Source organism: Mytilus edulis, chromosome 8 (genome assembly GCF_963676685.1).
Source record: "Mytilus edulis chromosome 8, xbMytEdul2.2, whole genome shotgun sequence".
Taxonomy (NCBI): domain Eukaryota; kingdom Metazoa; phylum Mollusca; class Bivalvia; order Mytilida; family Mytilidae; genus Mytilus; species Mytilus edulis.
In genome coordinates, this window is record NC_092351.1 from 29,053,625 (window position 1) to 29,073,966 (window position 20,342).

At 33.4% G+C, this 20,342-nt stretch overlaps 1 protein-coding gene across 1 annotated transcript; it reads left to right on the forward strand.

Moving 5' to 3' along the window:
• Nucleotides 1–989: 989 nt before the first annotated feature.
• LOC139485297 (neutral amino acid uniporter 4-like) lies at nt 990–17,418 on the forward strand. The gene is made up of 10 exons (XM_071269704.1): nt 990–1,033; nt 5,315–5,519; nt 7,707–7,797; nt 8,853–8,941; nt 9,300–9,392; nt 10,301–10,385; nt 11,380–11,655; nt 13,554–13,732; nt 15,169–15,344; nt 17,126–17,418. The coding sequence occupies exons 2-10, from the start codon at nt 5,338–5,340 to the stop codon at nt 17,362–17,364; spliced, it is 1,410 nt and encodes a 469-aa protein (XP_071125805.1). The 5' UTR covers nt 990–1,033; nt 5,315–5,337; the 3' UTR covers nt 17,365–17,418.
• The last annotated feature ends 2,924 nt before the right edge of the window (nt 17,419–20,342 follow it).

Sequence of the window (20,342 nt, forward strand, 5' to 3'; positions counted from 1 at the left end):
AACCTCATCTTAATTTTAAGTCAGTTTCAAGTATGAAACAATGCTTGCATTTCAGGAGAACTGTATTTCTCTAATTTTCTAAAACAAAAAAATCTCGCGATTAATATTTAAAGACGAAGGTAAGGAATACACAGATATAGCTGAGGTAATACATATGGAAATTAGCAAATTCTATAAAAATTGAAATATTTCCCTCCTTTCAAATATGTTCATCCTTTTTCATCACGTTTATTCATTCAGGTCCAGTGATATAACATAATTTCGCCTCACATTTTTAAATTCAAAACTACGGCCTTTGGTTAGGAATAAAAAATAATGCTACAACAACAAAAAAGTAGATGTTGCTGGAAAAAAAAATAATCTTAATATGTTTTTGCCAAGAAATAATTCGATGTGAGCGAACTGCAAAAGTGAAAAAGGTATTGCATACACGCATATATGGTTAGAAAGTGTCCAAAACACCTACCCTTAGTTGTCACAGACTTATAGTGGTCAAGGTTAAGCTTTCTCGGATTTATAGAACAGTACTATAAAAAAAAAAGGCATGCACTACATTTGATATAGGGATTATTTTATATTTATCACTATGCGCACGTCCGAGGTGCAACTGTGTTAATTTTAACTTAAATAGGCCGGTTTAATGCTATGCCTGCTTTGTCTGCTCTCTAGTGCACATGTACTTTAATGTTTACATAGTTCATTGTCCCCAACAGTTTGATAGTGAAACCTTACCAAATACTCAAGATACAACAAAATCCTTGTTTTTTTATTATTAAAAACATGATACGTAGTTAACAAAGTATAACCATTGCTTATCGGGAAAGTGGTCATCTTTCTTAAACAATTAAATGTGTTGTTTGTAAATTCCAATACTTAAGGAAAAGATTTCAGGTGTTATCAACCTTATATTGGTAGTGATACAAAATGTATAATACGCTGATAGATATCAAATCTCATTATCAGTCATTATCCGTTATGACTGACGTAACAGTCATGTGGACATATATATATATAGGATAGTTTACTAAACTTTGTAAGTATGCTATTTCAGAAAGTAAGGCAAATAAACGATATTTCATAAAATAGGGCGAATGAACGAACCAGAAGTACATTTTAATTGGACACAGCTATTGACGTTTATTTTCATTTCCCTATCTGTTTGGTTATTCATAACCTCTTTTAAAATGTGAGCTGCGTCGGACATAAATCGATCATAGGCAAATGAAATTATAATTGTTATGAATGCCTATTTCGGGTTATTAAAAAATCTATTTGGAATTAAAGTTTGTAACTATTTGAAAATTCAGTTGTTATAAGAACCCTACGAAACAGACCATCATTGATCATTTAATTCGTATTTGAATGTCTAAGAGACAACAAACCGACCACAGAGCAGAAAACTGCACAAGGCCACCAAAAGGTCGTCAACAGCAGCTCTGCAACACAGCGAGAAAATCTCGCATCCGGATTTGGGCTTCAGCTAGATCACAAACAAAAACATTTGCATTAGCTTAATGTCGATTTCTATCAGACGCAACTCATATCAAACACTCTGAATTCCATCATACACATTGTTCTATTTTGAATTCAGCAGAGTCATATTCTTATTCTGTCATGTCTGTGTCCCCGTTTCTGTTTAAATATAGAAATACGGGATAAAATGACCGAATGATAAAAGTTAACAAAAATAGACCGTGTCAATTTTATATACTTGACCGTGAAACCAGTTAATTGGTATTGCCAAAAAAATATGATGTTTAGACGAGTTGTATATACATTATGTACACAGCCATGTATCGCCATCATTGATGGCGATCCGATGGATACATCTGTTGTAGAGTTGTCACTGACTCAGACGTACTTATAAATATAATTATTTTCTGTGACTGTATATTACATTAATTTGTAGGATCATTTACTATAGATAATTTAGCTGATCTGTAACAATAACATCTTCATGCCTTATATATCATGTACTGTAGTACGCCGCTAGATTAAAATTGACGAGGAAAGGTAACACACGGCCAGCGAAAGCTCTTTTTTTGAGAGCCCAGGTGGTCGTGTGGTCTACCGGGACGGCTGCAGTGCAGGCGATTTGGTGTCACGATATAACAGTAGCATGGGTTCGAATCCCGGCGAGGGAAGAATCAAACATTTGCTTTCGTACAGATCTAACATTGTTGGGTTGATGTTTAGACGAGTTGTACATATTTAAACAATAAAAAAAAACAAAAAAAACCCCCACGACTGAAATGTAAATTACACATGTCATATTATATAAATAACACATAGCTGAGAGGTATGTACTGAGAGAGTGATAGAGCAAATTGGTACCCCGAAAAAACATTGTCAAAAGCGAAGCCAAGGTTGACAATGAAAATATGGAATTTTAACAGAAAGTATAATAATAACGAATGTTTACTAAATACTGAAAGCAAGCTTATTTCATTTGTTATCAATGAAACCATGTCTTCTTAAATTTTGATTCCGATTTCTGTACATGTGAAAATATTTCCTCTAAAAACGTCATATATAAGCATTCAAAGAAACATACACATGATATATTAGTGCAAAAAGTATATAAATAAAAATATAGGATGTAATGATAAAACAAACAATGTGAACACTAGTAAATTAGTCAATAAATATAAGATTATTGGTTCAAAGGATAACGTAAAACACCTCAGCAGGTTTGAATGACTTTTTGGAATCAAATGATGGTCGATGCATGCATAGCAGGAGATGCTTAGTTATCTATGGTTAAGCTGATTAATAAAAGAACAAATTACTTTTACAAAATCTTTGTGTTAGAAGATTTTCTTAACCAAATACTCAATCCTTCGATTGCAATTAAATCAAACCAAAACCGCTACTTTAAAGAGATAAATCTTAGAAATCAAGACATAACAGAAAGATCATACGTTCCCATCAAGGGAATATACTCAGAATCGAAGTCTTTTTTAGCTCACCTGGCCCGAAGGGCCAAGTGAGCTTTTCTCACCACTTGGCGTCCGTCGTCCGTCGTCCGTCGTCGTCGTCGTCGTTAACAATTTATATTTTGAACTTCTTCTAGAGAACCACTGAATGGAATGGAACCAAACATAGCATGAATGTTCCTTATGAGGTGCTGACCAAGTGTTGTTACTTTGTAACCGATCCATCATCCAAGATAGCCGCCAGCGGGGAACTTAGTTTAACATAGGACGCTATGGGAAATGCATACAAATGACTTCTTTTAGAGAACCATTGAATGGAATGAAACCAAACATGGCATGAATGTTCCTTATGAGGTGCTGACCAAGTGTTGTTACTTTGTTGCCGATCCATCATTCAAGATGGCCGCCAGCCGGGGACTTAGTTTAACATAGGACCCTATGGGAAATGCATACAAATGACTTCTTTTAGAGAACCACTGAATGGAATAAAACCAAACATAGCATGAATTATCCTTATGGGGTGCTGACCAAGTGTTGTTACTTTGTAGCCGATCCATCATCCAAGATGGCCGCCAGCGGGGGACTTAGTTTAACATAGGACCCTATGGGAAATGCATACAAATGACTTCTTCTAGAGAACCACTAAATGGAATGAAACCAAACATAGCATGAATGTTCCTTATGGAGTGCTGACCAAGTGTTGTTACTTTGTAGCCGATCCATTATCCAAGATGGCCACCAGCGGGGACTTAGTTTAACATAGGACCCTATTGGAAATGCATACAAATGACTTCTTCTAGTGAACCACTGAATGGAATGAAACCAAACATGGCATGAATGTTCCTTATGTGGTGCTGACCAAGTGTTGTTACTTTGTAGCCGATCCATTATCAAAGATGGCCGCCAGCAGGGGACTTAGTTTAACATAGGACCCTATGGGAAATGCATACAAATGACTTCTTTTAGAGAACCACTGAATGGAATAAAACCAAACATAGCATGAATGTTCCTTATGGGGTGTTGACCAAGTGTTGTTACTTTGTAGCCGATCCATCATCCAAGATTGCCGCCAGCGGGGGACTTAGTTTAACATAGGACCCTATGGGAAATGCATACAAATGACTTCTTTTAGAGAACAACTGAATGGAATGAAACCAAACATGGCATGAATGTTCCTTATGAGGTGCTGACCAAGTGTTGTTACTTTATTGCTGATCCATCATCCAAGATGGATGCCAGCCGGGGACTTAGTTTAACATAGGACCCTATGGAAAATGCATACAAATGACTTCTTTTAGAGAACCACTGAATGGAATAAAACCAAACATAGCATGAATGTTCCTTATGGGATGCTGACCAAGTGTTGTTACTTTATAGCTGATCCATCATCCAAGACGGCCGCCAGCGGGGGACTTAGTTTAACATAGGACCCTATGGGAAATGCATACAAATGACTTCTTCTAGTGAACCACTGAATGGAATGAAACCAAACATGGCATGAATGTTCCTTATGTGGTGCTGACCAAGTGTTGTTACTTTGTAGCTGATCCATCATCCAAGATGGCCGCCAGCGTGGGACTTAGTTTAACATAGGACCCTATGGGAAATGCATACACATGACTTCTTTTAGAGAACCACTGAATGGAATGAAATCGAACATGGCATGAATGTTCCTAATGTGGTGCTGACCAAGTGTTGTTACTTTGTAGCCGATCCATTATCCAAGATTGCCGCCAGCGGGGGACTTAGTTTAACATAGGACCCTATGGGAAATGCATACAAATGACTTCTTTTAGAGAACCACTGAATGGAATAAAACCAAACATTGCATGAATGTTCCTTATGAGGTGCTGACTAAGTGTTGTTACTTTGTAGCCGATCCATCATCCAAGATGGCCGCCAGCAGGGGACTTAGTTTAACATAGGACCCTATGGGAAATGCATACAAATGACTTCTTTTAGAGAACCACTGAATGGAATAAAACCAAACATGGCATGAATGTTCCTTATGAGGTGCTGACCAAGTGTTGTTACTTTGTAGCCGATCCGTCATCCAAGATGGCCACCAGTGGGGGACTTTTGAATGAAATTAAACATGTTCCTTTCCTTATTTAAATGAGGTTGTGTTGTCACTTTTAGCCAAATTTTATATTTTTTTATATGATTTCAAAAACCCAAGTAGAATCAGGTGAGCGATACAGGCTCTTGAGAGCCTCTAGTTTATGGACGGAAACTATCTTGAGAAATTTTCAATAGCCAGGCAAGGTCTTAAATGTACATACTATACATATGAAATGTATTTCAGGTAATGTATTTTTTTCAAAAATCATATGTATGATACTACACAACACAAACTAAAATATTATTGTAATAATTAGACTGCAATCTAGCATCTTGTGATATGGGAGATTCGGGAGAGAAGAGGAGTTTATTACATACAGTGCAAGAAACAACTATAGACGATAAGACACTATCCGTTACTTCATCGGCTGAGATAGAGACAAGTGATCGTTACGAGTATGTACCACAGAGTCAAAATACCCTCACATTTGAAGATGACACAGCCAAAAGTCTTAAAGTGAGGTGAGTACACAAATATAGATATGCAATGATAAGATAATTTATTATTTTCCAGAACCACGATACTTTACACACTGTTTTGAGATTTCAAAAATATTGATGTGAAAAATCCCCAACATTCTGCAACATTTATCCCCCTGGTGGGGTATCTGTTGCCCAATCTTTCGTTTCCTGTGTAGTTTTTTTTTTGCCTTTTTGTTGTTTATCTTTTGGATTTGGTCATGGCATTGTCTGTTTCTTCTTTTGGCTTGGTAATGGTATATCTGTTTTTCTTTTCGCATGGTCATGTTATTGTTCGATTTCTTTTGGCTTTGTAATGTCAATGTCTGTTTTTCTTTTTTCTTTTTAATTTGTCATGGTATAGTCTATTTTTCTTTTGACTTTATCATGATATTGTCTGTTTTCCTTTGGCTTGGTCATGTTAATGCTGTTTATCTTTTTGGCATGGTCATGGCTGTGTCTGTTTTTCTTTCGACTTGGTCATGGTAATGTCTCTTTTTCTTTAGAATTTGAATTTGTCATGGTATATTCTGTATTTTTTCTTTCATTTGTCATGGTATTGTATGTCTTTTCATTTGGCTTTGTCATGGTGAAGTCTGTTTTTCTTTCGCTTTGTCTTTGTATTGTATGTAAAAACTAAAAAGTAAAATCACAAAAATACTGAACTTAGAACTTTCAGATGGTTCGGTTATGATATTGTATGTTTTTCTTTTGGCTGGCTCATTATATTGTCTCATTTCTTTTGGGTAGGTCATGGTATTTTTCTGTTTTTAATTCGCCTTGGTAATGGTATTGTCCGTTTTTATTTTGGCTTGGTTATGGTTTTGTCTGTTTTTCTTACGGCTTGGTCATGGTATTGTCTGTTTTTCTTTAGGCATTGTCTATTGTCATGGTATTGTCTGTTTTTCTTTAGGCATTGTCTATTGTCATGGTATTATCTGGTTTTCTTTTGGAATTGTCCATTGTCATGGTATTGTCTGTTTTTCTTTTGACTGGTTCATAGTATTTTCTGTTTTTCTTTTCTTTTCTTTTGGTTTGGTCATGGTATTGTCTTTTTCTGTTGACATAGTCATATAGTATTGTCGGGTTTTCCCTTTGGTTTGGTCATGGTATTGTCTGTGTTTGCTTTTGCTTGGTCATGTTTTTTTTTGTGTTTTTCTTTTGGCTCGGTCATAGTATTGTCTGTTTTTCTTTTGACTTGGTCCGTTTTCTTTTGACCTAGTCATGGCACTGTCTGTATTTCTTTAGGCTTGGCCATGGTATTGTCTGATTTTCTTTTATTTTGCTCATTTTATCGTCTGTTTTATTTTTGCATAGTCATGGCCTTGTCCCTCTCCTTCCAGTTGTAGCGTTTATTTGCTCCCATTGTATTCTTTCCCCTTTTCCATATTTTTTAAACACTGTATACACACGTCAACGTGATTTTGGTGTGTCAAACTACGGTATAAATATTTTTTTTACATTTGGTTTTTCATAACTAGATTTTTCAGGAAACACATCTTTATGTTATGTTAGGAACTAAAGCATTATATTTTGTATTTGCTATACTCACATATTGTATACTAGTATGTAGATTACATAATTTAACAATGATAAGCATTATTTTAACAAAATTTATCAAATGATCTCGTTACATAGTTGTTTTTAGACAAAAGACCTATAATAAATGTTTCTTCTGGTACCTTTGATAACTATTTACACCACTGGGTCGATGCCACTGCTGGTGGACATTTTGTTCCCGAGGGTATCACCAACCCAGTAGTCAGCACTTCGGTGTTGACATGAATATCAAACATATGATCATTTTTATAAATTTCCTGTTAAATAACTATGAATTGTTTGAAAAACTAAGGATTTTCTTACCCCAGGAATAAATTACCTTAGCCGTATAACTTTTTGGAATGTTGGGTCCTCAATGCTCTTCAACTTTGTACTTGTTTGGCATTATAACTACATGTATTTTGATCTGATCGTCACTGATGAGTCTTATGTAGACGAAACGCGCGTCTGGCGTATGAAATTATAATCCTGGTACCTTTGATAACTATTTCTTGACAAAAAATATAAGAAAACATAAAAGAAACTGAGACAATTATTGAAATAAGTTTGATTGGTTGACCTGTAATTCTATTCATATTGGAGGAGGGTGTCCACATTCTTTGTAATACAGTCCAACAATTCTTGTTTCAGCAACATTACAAGTCTGATGCATCTTGTTAAAGGGAATGTAGGTACAGGGATACTAGCTATGCCCAATGCAGTCAATAATGCTGGATTATGGGTGAGATTCTTTGTTATTAACTTTTGATAGGAAATAATTATAAGAGACTGCTACTAACGATAACGAAAGGAAAAGAAAATACAATAAAATGAGACGAATCACGTCTCACTGATTTGTTCTTAGTTGTTAGCTATTTTCTGCTCTTAGTGACTTCGTTTTAGTTTCGTTATTTGTTTTATGTCACATTTAGAAATTGACAATAAGGGTCGGTTGAAAACAAAACTTTACGACAAAAGAGATGATTTCAGCTTTCCAATTGTGAATTTTCCATTTCTAAGTAGCAACATTCCAGCAGCACCTGCATACGGGGTATATATCTCCCAATTGATACGATATTCACGTGCTTGTATTTCTTATCATGATTTTCTCGATAGAGGGTTGCTGCTCACAAGGAAGCTATTAAACCAAGAGCATGAAGAGTTCCAAATGGTGAAGTTGAAATCATCCCTTCCTAAATTTTACGGACGCCATCACGAGTTGGTTGACCGTTATGGAATAACCGTTTCACAAATGATATCGGATATGTTCTTTACGTCGTAACTACAACCCCCTTCCCTTTCATGAATGTGACCTACCTAATTAGACTATTTACCGGATTTGTTATCACATAAGCAACACAACGGGTGACACATGTGGAGCAGGATCTGCTTACCCTTTCCGGAGCACCTGAGATCACCCCTAGTTTTTGGTGGGGTTCGTGTTGTTTATTTTTTAGTTTTCTATGTTGTGTCATGTGTACTATTGTTTGTTTGTTTGTCTTTTTCATTTTTAGCCATGGCGTTGTCATGTAGTTTATTTTAGATTTATGAGTTTGACTGTCCCTTTGGTATCTTTTGTCCCTCTTTTATTCCAACTTGACCTTGGTTGTAAATTGTCAGTTTTGCTATTATCTTCAAAATGAAAAGCAGAAAAATATCATTGAGTATAAGGCTGCACTATATCGGCACATAGTTATGATTTAGTTATCTTCACTTTCATTGGTGAACTGATTTTAAATAAAATATTGCTTACATTCTTGTTACATAGTGTATTAACTGTTTATATTTCATCTTCAGGTTGGAACATTTGGTATACTGTTGATAGGAGGTATCGCCGTACATTGTATGCATATGTTACTTAACTGTAGTCATATACTTAGCAAAAGGTAAGACTTATTCCAAAATTCAAATAACATTGAAATTGTTATTTTTCTAAATTTGTATTTTGTGATTTTAATTGTATCATTAAATTTTCCACTGCATGATCAGGATTTTTCTTTTGATATACGTACCTCTAGACGGCAGTTTTGAGAATTGTTGACCTTCGAAATGAATAACGCTTGCTTGAAATCAACTAAAATCCAAATGTTAAATTACTAGTAAATCACCGAATTGAAGTGAGGCTCATTAAAAGTGCACCTGTTTTAGGATAAATGCGTATTATAAACTCATCATAGATAACAGGATTGAAATTTTGTATTTATGTTATGCTGCTTCTCATATTTGAATAAATGTCAACTTCAGAGTAAAAGAACCTTCACTGGATTATGCAAGTGTCCTTGAAACTGCATTGAAAACAGGACCAAGACGTGTGAGAAGAATTGCATGGTTTGGACGGTAGGTATCTATGTATATTCCGTTGTCCACATCAGTGGGTTGTTAAGAACAGATACAAAAAAGTAGAAAATCAAGTCTAATAAAAATTATGATGATATATATGCATATAGCTAATTAAAAAAAAGATTGGAATAAAGTAAAGTATAATAAATTACATAACTCAAAAGAGGACAACCAAAACAAAAGAGAGTTAATTTTACGTTAGAACAAAACTTGATTATTATGATTTGGATTCTTTGAAACTATTTACTGGAAACCTACTGTGTAAAGTCCAAGGGTACCCATATCTTTCTCTACATTGTGATATATATAGAATCGATGACGGCTTTGGGTTAGAACACAACAGTAAGAGAATAGAAACGGGGAATGTGTCAAAAAGACCAAGTCTACAATGCTACAAGAAAATCCGGCAAAAAATCAGCTGGCCAGCAACAATAATGTATACTAGTTTAGAGAAAATGACACCACACTACACTCCGGAACATTGAAATGAAACCAAAATAAAAATATACATATAAGAGGTTTCTGAATTGGTATAGACGCAAACATGCGGCGAGGTAAAACATGTTTGTAAGATCTGAACCCCCTCTTTAAATCTAATCAATGCTAAACAAACAACCACACAATAATATATTTGATGTATTTTAATATTTTGTTGACCCAAGTATCGGTGAGTAAATACAATAAAGAAACATTTTGTAAAAATTAAGATGAGAGTGAGAGAAGAACCCAGATATTGTTATCAACATCTTTAAACACGTTCACCTAAATAGTTAGTTTGATTCAATGAAGTAATTCCTTGAACATTTTGTTTTTATTTTGTTTGTTCGTGAATAAGAAATTATTGTTCTCATAATTTGGAATTCATAACTCATTTGATCAATTGATGTTTTATTTTATATTTATAGACTATTAGTCAATATTTTCTTAATCATCACACAAACAGGATTTTGCTGTATATATTTGTTGTTTGTTGCACAGAATATAAAGCAGGTAAATATTGTTAAAAAGGCAAATTAACAAAAATACTCCGACGAAATTAAAAACGGAAAGTCCCAAATCAAATGGCAAAATCATAATCAAGATCTCAAACACATCAAACGAATGGATAACAACTCATATTTTTACTTGGTACAAGCGTTTTTTGAAGTAGAAAATGGTGGTTTGAACTTGGTTTTATAGCCAGCTATACCCCTCACTTGTTAAGTATCATCTTCAAATAATAGCACATAGTTGATTGTGTTGTATAGAGATTCTCGTAGTTGGTTTAAGTTCAACAACTGGCATCTTAAATGATTGAAAATTTTCGTAACACGGCTTTTTGACAAATTGAATAGATTCGAAATATACACTATTGCCTATTTAATGATTCTTATACGAGTTAAAGCAGACTGAAACATCGCCCTATGTGACAGCAATCTAAATCTAAAAAGAAAACATCTTAACGTTTTCATCTGTTTTAAATGAGGGACGAAAAATATCAGAGGAACAGTCAAAGTAGTACACAGCTGACATTAAAAGCGAATTCCTTACACACAATTTGGTTACAGTACGAATAACAGGAATACATATATATTTAGAGGGACGGAAACAACCATACATACAATATTAATTGAAGTTATACATGTTATAATACATTTTGTATATACATTTCCTCAGACAAGGACGGGTAGTCCAATGGTAGTTGTTGGTTGACGAAGGCCAACATGTTTATCGTTTATTAGTATTAACTTGAAGAATGCCGTTAGTTTTGTCTTTTGATTATTTTACATTTATTTAACCAGGGGGAAAGGTGGAAGGCGGAGTTGGATATAGCTAAAATAATAGGATTTTACATATTGTTGAAGTCAATTAGGGGACATTTCAGAACTGTTAATATCTTTTTCATTTTGTCCTTGCTAAATAGTTGTTAAATTGCCAATCGAGGCACATCTCTATGTTTTTATAATGATACAGTGAACTTAGATTTATTAACTATTTTTTTCAGTTTGTAGATTCGTTCTATCCAGACAGCTTATCAACTATACATTATTTACTCATTGTTACAGCTGTGCTAATACCATATACATTTATAAAAGAATTAAAACTACTAGCTCCTTTTTCTATGGCAGCTAACATTTTTAACTTTGTGGGACTTGTGATAATTTTCCAGTATTTATTCCGAGGATTACCGGACTACAGGTCAAGACCAGCTTCGATGCCTTTTGATGATTTACCGTTATATTTCGGAACAGTGATATTTTCTTATGAAGGTATAGGTCTTGTGAGTAAATACGTATACCTTTACACAATAGTTATCAAAAGTACCAGGATTATAATTTTACACGCCAGACGCGCGTTTCGTCTACATAAGACTCATCAGTGACGCTCAGATCAAAATAGTTAAAAAGCCAAACAAATACAAAGTTGAAGAGCATTGAGGACCCAAAATTCCTAAAAGTTGTGCCAAATACGGCTAAGGTAATCTACTCCTGGGGTAAGAAAATCCTTAGTTTTTCGAAAAATTCAAAGTTTTGTAAACAGCAAATTTATAAAAATGACCATATACACATGTAATTGATATTCATGTCAACACCGAAGTGCTGACTACTGGGCTGGTGATACCCTCGGCGACGAAACGTCCACCAGCAGTGGCATCGACCCAGTGGTGTAAATAGTTATCAACAGTACCAGGATTATAATTGTATACGCCAGACGCGCGTTTCGTCTACATAAGACTCATCAGTGACGCTCAGATCAAAATAGTTAAAAAGCCAAACAAATACAAAGTTGAAGAGCATTGAGGACCCAAAATTCCTAAAAGTTGTACCAAATACGGCTAAGGTAATCTACTCCTGGGGTAAGAAAATTCTTAGTTTTTCGAAAAATTCAATGTTTTGTAAACAGCAAATTTATAAAAATGACCATATACACATGTAATTGATATTCATGTCAACACCGAAGTGCTGACTACTGGGCTGGTGATACCCTCGGGGACGAAACGTCCACCAGCAGTGGCATCGACCCAGTGGTGTAAATAGTTATCAAAAGTACCAGGATGACTGCTGTACCATTACCAAATATGGAAAAAACATATTTGTTTGTTTTTATTAAAAAGAATGGATTGTTTTACCCTCGGGTTACTGCATAGATATCCTACAGGAAAAAATTAAGCCAAAGGACACACAGAGACAAATAAAAACCACAAGCCAAATAAGTAAAAGAAAAAAATACAACACTATTTCCAACAGGAAAAAGGGAATAACAGACACACAACGGTTTATAAACAATATGCAGCAAATAAAAACTACACAACATGAGCCCAAGCAAACACATGGGTTTCTCAAGTTCAATTTGTTTTTAGAAATATATATATCATTAAAATAAACTTCTACCTGATTGTTTGTAGATAGATGTTTTTGTGTTCTGTTAAATTGTTCCTTTTAAAATTGTTACACGATGATGACTACTGTACCCATATTTTGACTATTTTATTTATTGTGTCTGTTTAGTTAACGCATCATTGTAAATATAACGGAGTTTGATGAGACTGTCATCAAAGTGAGAGGGTTAGCGCTATAAAACCAGGTTTAATCCACCATTTTCTACATTTGAATATGCCTGTACCAAGTCAGGAATATGACAGTTCTTGTTCGTTTTTGATGTGTTTTGTTATTTGATTTTGCCATGTGATTATGGACTTTCCAAATTGATTTTCCACTAAGTTCAGTATTTTTTTATTTTACTTTTTTCTTCCTGTCAGTAAGTTGGAAGCTATATCTAGAAGAAACATCTGGTGCATACAAATGAATGGTCAAATAGCAATATGGTATCTATAAAAATACTAAATGATGATAAGGATTAACTAAATGAAAAGACAGCCTTCCCAAAAAGAACACACACTTGCTTATCGTTGTTTTAAAACATAATACAAAAGAAATGTATGTACATTTCATAATTTGATCAATGACTTTTTAAAAAAAATAATCCCCCATGTATTCATAATGGGGAAATTGCAAAAAAAAAAACCCCACACATTCACACACAAAAACTACACCTTACAAACATGGTCTTTTGGATAGATGTCGAATTGGCAATTATATACCAAATTTCACAGAATAAAGCAACCATCATCATTATAAAAATATCGTTAACGCATTAATATATATTTCAAAATTTCAGGTTATGCCAATTGAAAATAAAATGCAATACCCAAGTGATTTTAGAGGCCTTAGTGGTGTAATGAACCTAGGTATGGCGATTGTGACAAGTCTTTACACAGCAATGGGTTTCTATGGCTACCTGAAATTTGGGGGAGATGCTTTGGGCAGTATAACACTAAATCTACCAAATGACAATTGGTTTGTTTCAATTTCTCTTGTTTGTTGAGTTTTAATCCTGCAATTGTAACATGCATTTAAAACTATGTGTCATTAGAATCATTAGAATTCCATATGCATACGGTTGTTGACTGTAAGAAGGACTGTTAAAATATGTAGAATCAAACAAAACAATCACGAAAAAGATAAACTTGAAACCAAAGAAACATTCAAACTTATAAGATGAAAACAAACTGATATCGCCTTAGCTAAAAACAAAACAAAAAAGTTTACAAAACACTTCATAGAAAACTATAAACTGAGAAACAGGAACCACGCCAAAAACCAATATAACCATTATTCTGACTCTCTTCCCTGTTAAAATATAGTATCATTTATTGCAGATATATTTTTGTGTTTACATTCTTTCATAGTTTTCAACTGCAGAATAATTGTAAAAATCACATCATCATATAAGAATTCATCTATTGGCATCAATTTTAAAACCTGTAAAATTGAGGCGACAGTAGTTTACTGATGTTTAAATTGCGTAAATCGCATAGAAAAAGACAAATTGCGGAAATCACATTAACTCAAAAGGAGCGAGTCGAGGTGCATCAACAGGGAAGAGTGTTCTGCTATGCATACATCACAAGCCATGCAAATCCACACATAGAGACAAAATGTCAACATCAGATATTGGACAAAATCGGTTGAAATACAGATCAAATAACTCTACCGGTAGAAAGACTACAAAAACATGTTGCTAATGAGCTGAGACACGGACACATCGTATCGGTCAATCAATTCATCATAGTGACCGTAAACCTTATGCAGTATCAGTTTTCATCGTCATTCATCAGAACTCTATGATCATTCTTTTTGAAATGAGAACATCCTTGTTTATGAATACTGATAATGGTTTTATCACCAGATAATTATGTCAGTTCGAAATGCCTACAAACACTCTAAATGCAGTCGTAACTTAAACATCATACAATTGCTATCAAGTATGCAATATGGTCTATTCAATATACGAGGTTCTCTATTTTTGAGAGTTGTTGCCTTCATTTCATTGATAATATTTTTTTTCTATACTTTACTTTTAAGCATCCCATTTTTTTTATTTTTCCTTTTGTCCATCTTCATGGTTCTTATATTCTTTGAACTTTTTTACTCCCATAAACATATACTAGGTGGTTGTTCCTTTTTTATTTGCCATTTTATGGTTTGTTGTTGTGTGTGAGACAAGAAGAACATTTAATACATATATTGATAAGAAGATGAGGTCTGATTGTTAATGAGAAAACTCTTTATCAAAGACAAAGTGAAATAGAATTTAACAACTATAGGTTACCGTACAGCCTTCCACATGTCTAAAATAACACATTTTGCATTTAATTACTGAAAAGGTAAAACATGACAGAGTAGAATCAGAAGTTAATTTTCAACAATAAGATTTTTTCATATAATTGTAGGTTATATCTTTCTGTGAACTTAATATTTGCTGCATCTCTGTTTATATCATATGGACTGATGATATATGTGCCAGTGAAAATAACATTTCCGTGGATAGCTAAAAAATTAGGTTCGAGCAGAAAAGTTCATATATATGCAGAATATCCATACAGAATTATTATAGTATTGTTTTCATGTAAGTAAAATGTGAATCTATAGTATTTTGGTTTAATGTGTTAGTTTCTTTAATTGGTAAAAAGAAATATTTTTGATATGACATTCAGCAATTTATAGAACATACAAAAAAGAAGTCAAATCACAAAATACTGAACCCCAAGGAAAATTCAAAAAGGAAAGTCTTTAATCAAATGGCAAAGTGTGTAAAAAAAACCCGACCTGTCATTTCTACTCCTTCAAATATACCAATCATAGATACCAGGATAAAAGCTTTATTCGCAAAATAGGAATTAAGAAACCAAAACATGAGCAAATAAAGTTTCATGGGTATTCATAACAATTATTTACAGAAAATACAAATAAGTAAATATGCCAGTGGAGACTAAGCTGTCCCTAGTTACACCCGTCGTGTTGCTCGTGACACAAATGTTCGAATGAATGTCGCATTCGGTAATGCCACAATCGGAAAACAAGGTCGGATGATGGATACCACAAAATGAACATATTCGTTGTGATCTGATATTCGATACAAAATAAAATGATAATAATCCAACGGTACATTGCCAGGAATTTGGATTATGTATGTTTTCTGAATTACCTTATAGAATAATAGAAATTAAACAAGCGTTGATATAACACGATTCACTGTTTTGAATTTGAGTTAAACAAAGATTTTGTTGTTAACATTTTTTATATACTGTGAATTCACACCGTATAAGGACTAAATTTATTATCATGATAATGGTTTGTTCTTTATAGATTACGTTTTCCAGGCCATCTATGCCTGAGAGTTGTAAACTCGTAGAGTCGACTGATTCAATATTTTCGTTATTAATAATATTCCATGTAAGTGCATAAGCGCGGACTTCTCTAGGCTCGTCATTACTTGAAAAAACTCACATAGTAGACCATGCTTTCTTTAGTACAAAAGATGTGCGTGTCGTCTACTCAAGATTTGAGATACATCAGTCACTGTTTATTTTTCATTTGCTTATGAACTATGTATTCATCTTAAGTCAGCAATTTGATAGTGATGAGTAATTTAACGTGTTTGCACTTATTAAATCTGTCAGAACCTACTTCTTACTAGTTTTCGATACAGAATATTAAATATTTTGAATGAACTTAAAAGAGTTCGTCTTACGTTTCTTCAGTACGTCAGATTATAAAGACATACTTTTCAGGCGACGCAACAACCAATAAATTCTTGTTTTCTATATGCATGTATTGAGATAAAAGAATTTGCGAAGTAGAATTAATGTTTTAAATTTACTGGGCTATGCAATTTGAAAGCAGTTATAAATATTTTCTATATCTTCGAGGAAAAATATGCATCATCGATTTTACCGCAGTGGACATATTTTCCAGTTCCGAATATTCATACAATAGATATAAGAAGATGTGATATGAGTGCCAATTAGACAACTCTCCACCCAAGTCCATTTGTAAAAGTAAAGCATCATAGGTCAATCTACGGTCTTCAACTCGGAGCATTTGCTCACACGGAACAGCAAGCTACAATGGCGCTAAAACCGTGCAAACGGGAAAACCACATAAAAGAGGGGCGACAGATACCAGAGGAATAGTCAAACTCATAAATTGAAAATAAAGTGACAACATCATGGCTAAAAATGAAAAAGACAAACAGACAAATAATAGTAAGGGGATTGTAGGAAGAAATATATCCACATAATTTTTTGGTCAACTACTTTTTTTTTTTTATCTTATCCTTATAACTTGAAGAAACATTTAGGAAGCATTAGAAATCTTTATATTAAGAATACATTTTTCTGTTTGCAGTGGGAGTAGCAGCGGTGGTACCACATTTAGATCTACTAATATCTTTAATAGGGGCCTTTGCAAGTTGTGCACTGGCGCTTATGCTACCACCTATAATTGAAATGTTGACTCTATCAATGGAGCATGGACAACTTCCATGGTGGAAATTAATAAAAGACATTTTAATAGTTCTATTTGGTTTTGTAGGATTCGCGACTGGAACATATTCTGCTGTTAGGGAGATTATTAAAACTTTTTGAAGACAAGTCATAATTGTTATTAAAATGTCATTGTATATAATAAATCATCACATGTGTCTCAATGAGTTTTTTTTTCTTAACGTTTAGTTATTTCATCATGGCCCAGAGTGTTCATAACCTTTCCGATAATAAGTTCATACATACCATACCAATTTAGACACCAAAACTGTAGTATGTTAATTAGATATTAAAATAGCGAGACATGACAGTTATACTAAGCATAAACTGTCGAATGCATTCTTGATGAATCTTAAAAGACAATATTGATAGTAAATTAATTGTTTCTGACATTGATAACGAACAACTCATTTCTTGTCATTCGTGATGTGGCTCAACTACAGATAATGATTTCAACCCCTTACAGTCCCAAAAGTTTGATTAGTTGATTTGGTCTTCTAAAACTGTAACAAAATCTAAGACTATAAGAGTTAAGGGTCTAGACAAATCTAGACAAATGGTGCTATTGTAAATCAGACTTATATTTCGGACGGTTTTCTGTTTCACCCTAATACGACCGCATATTCAGACTGATAAAGTGTACGTCTCATTTACATGTGCAAATCCCTAGGAAAAATTTGGAATCAAATATTCATTATTTCCATGTATAACCTATCGTGTACCTTGCGATAGAGTTTTAAACTGATCAATTTCGATTATAGGTAAACTAAATAGCACCGTTCTTAGGAGACGGCTATCATTAAAAAATATACAACTGTTCAACATCACCAACGTAGAAGATTTGAATTCAAATCGGTTTTCAGTTATCGTTTGTAGTCCAAATAATTATAAAATTGCTTTTCCATATCATCTTTGTCATGGAAATTGTTTGAACAAATATTTTGAAACTTATTGTATATAGTTCGAGATTGCATGTTAGTTATGGAAGAGTGTCACTGTTTTTATATCCTTTAGTGTTTTTCGTTGATTTAATATGTTCATTGTTGTTTTGCGGTTTTCATGTTGTGGGACCACAATTATATTATTTGATTGTGCGTTTCTCTGTTATGAATGTTCTTTGTGTTTGTGATGTATTTGTCTCACGTAGTGCTGTCATTTTAGTGATACTTTTAACATTAACATGTCATAAAGTGGGAGGTTTGGCTAGCCATTAAACTGGTTCAACCCATCATTTTTGTCTTTAAAAATCCTACACCAAGTCAGGAATATTACAGTTATTATCAAATAGTTTGTTTCTATGTGTGTTGGCGTTTATTTTTGTTGCACTTCGGTGTTCCTGTTGTTCCTTTGTTTTCCTTTTATAGTTGATGTGTTTCCCTCGGTTTTGGTTTGTAACACTGATTTGTTTTTCTCTCTATCGATTTATGACTTTTGAACACTGGATTACTACTGTTGACTTTATTTTAGCCTGGTATATCATGTACAATATCATACACAACGACTTATTTTTTTAGTGTTTGGCATAGGAATCTACAAACCTCTGAAATAAAGTATGTGTTTACCTTATCAAAATTTAGACAACAATAGTTTACCATTATTCAAAACTCTTGCGGGGACAGAACATAATCAATATATCTTAAAATGATTTCAAAATCTTTTGTTTTGTTTTGTATAAATTCAATTTCATATGAATACTAAAACAAGTCCGCCATTAGGGGTGCACAATTAGTACCCATTAAAATAAACCGACTGTTGAAATATCAATCCATCAACTCAACAAATATGATGTCGATCAAATGGTTTAGTATTTTAATGATACCATCATCAGTGTGGTTTTCACAAAGTAAGATGTTTCATAACCCTATACAAGCTAACAAAGAGAAACAATAACATTGAAGGCATGCAGAGCTGACGTTAATTTTCCCATGCATACTAAACATCGAAAAACTGAAAAAAAGAATAAAGCACATATGGGATCTGTGAAAATTTGAATGATTCGATTCAAGCATCACTGATTAATGTTTTGTAGACAAAATGTGCATCTTACAAACAAAATTATAACAATGGTGTCTTTGAGTTGGTTTAATTGTGTTTAAGAAGAAATGTACATAATCAGGCACACACATATTTTTGCAAAGAATCTTTAACTTGAACAGTGTGTGTACTTTCAAAAACATCATGATATTGATAATGAAATAAACAGTTACTAGTATAAGAAATAGATATTTTTTATTCATCTGATAATAATATAACAAAACATCCATGAATAACAGTCAAATGACAGTTTTGTAGAAAAAAAATGGAATATGTATGAATATTATAATGATATAATAAGCAATAAAATATTTAATCCATGCTAATAACAGAAACAAGATGTGTAAAGGCTATTTATATAGTCTTTTAACACAATTTTCTAATTGTAAAATTTTGACAATCAATACTGTAGATTTGTATTATACTTTACTTACTATTTTTTTTAATTGAAACAGTGATACCTATATGCATCATATGTCCAATGGTGTAGCACTAAAGATATATCAAAGAACCAAAATCCATCTCCCCTGTAATGTAAATCCTTGCTTCCATTCCAAGCATCCTGATTCTTTTTTTAATTTAATTCCATTTCATTTATATAAGAAAAATGCACACAATGAATTAATAAAGGGCTGCGCTTTAGCGCATAATACGCCCGTTGCTCTTTTAACTTGTCTTTTATTGGAAAATTCCCCCTTTTTTAAGCATAAAAATTCATAACAAGAAAATGTGAAATCTGAAATTTATAAAAATTGAAAGGGAGTTTACATCAATAGATATAAACAATTCACCAAAGTTTCATGGACATTGGTGAAAGCCTTTTTGAGTTATTGTCCGAAGTGTTAAAAATCCCCCTTTTTTTATGAATAAAGCCCCATAAATCCAAAACTTAAAATCTGAAATTTATAAAAATTAAAAGGGAGCTTACATCAATAGATATAAACAATTCACCAAAGTTTCATGGACATTGGTGAAAGCCTTTTTGAGTTATTGTCCGAAGTGTTAAAAATCCCCTTTTTTTTATGAATAAAGCCCCATAAATCCAA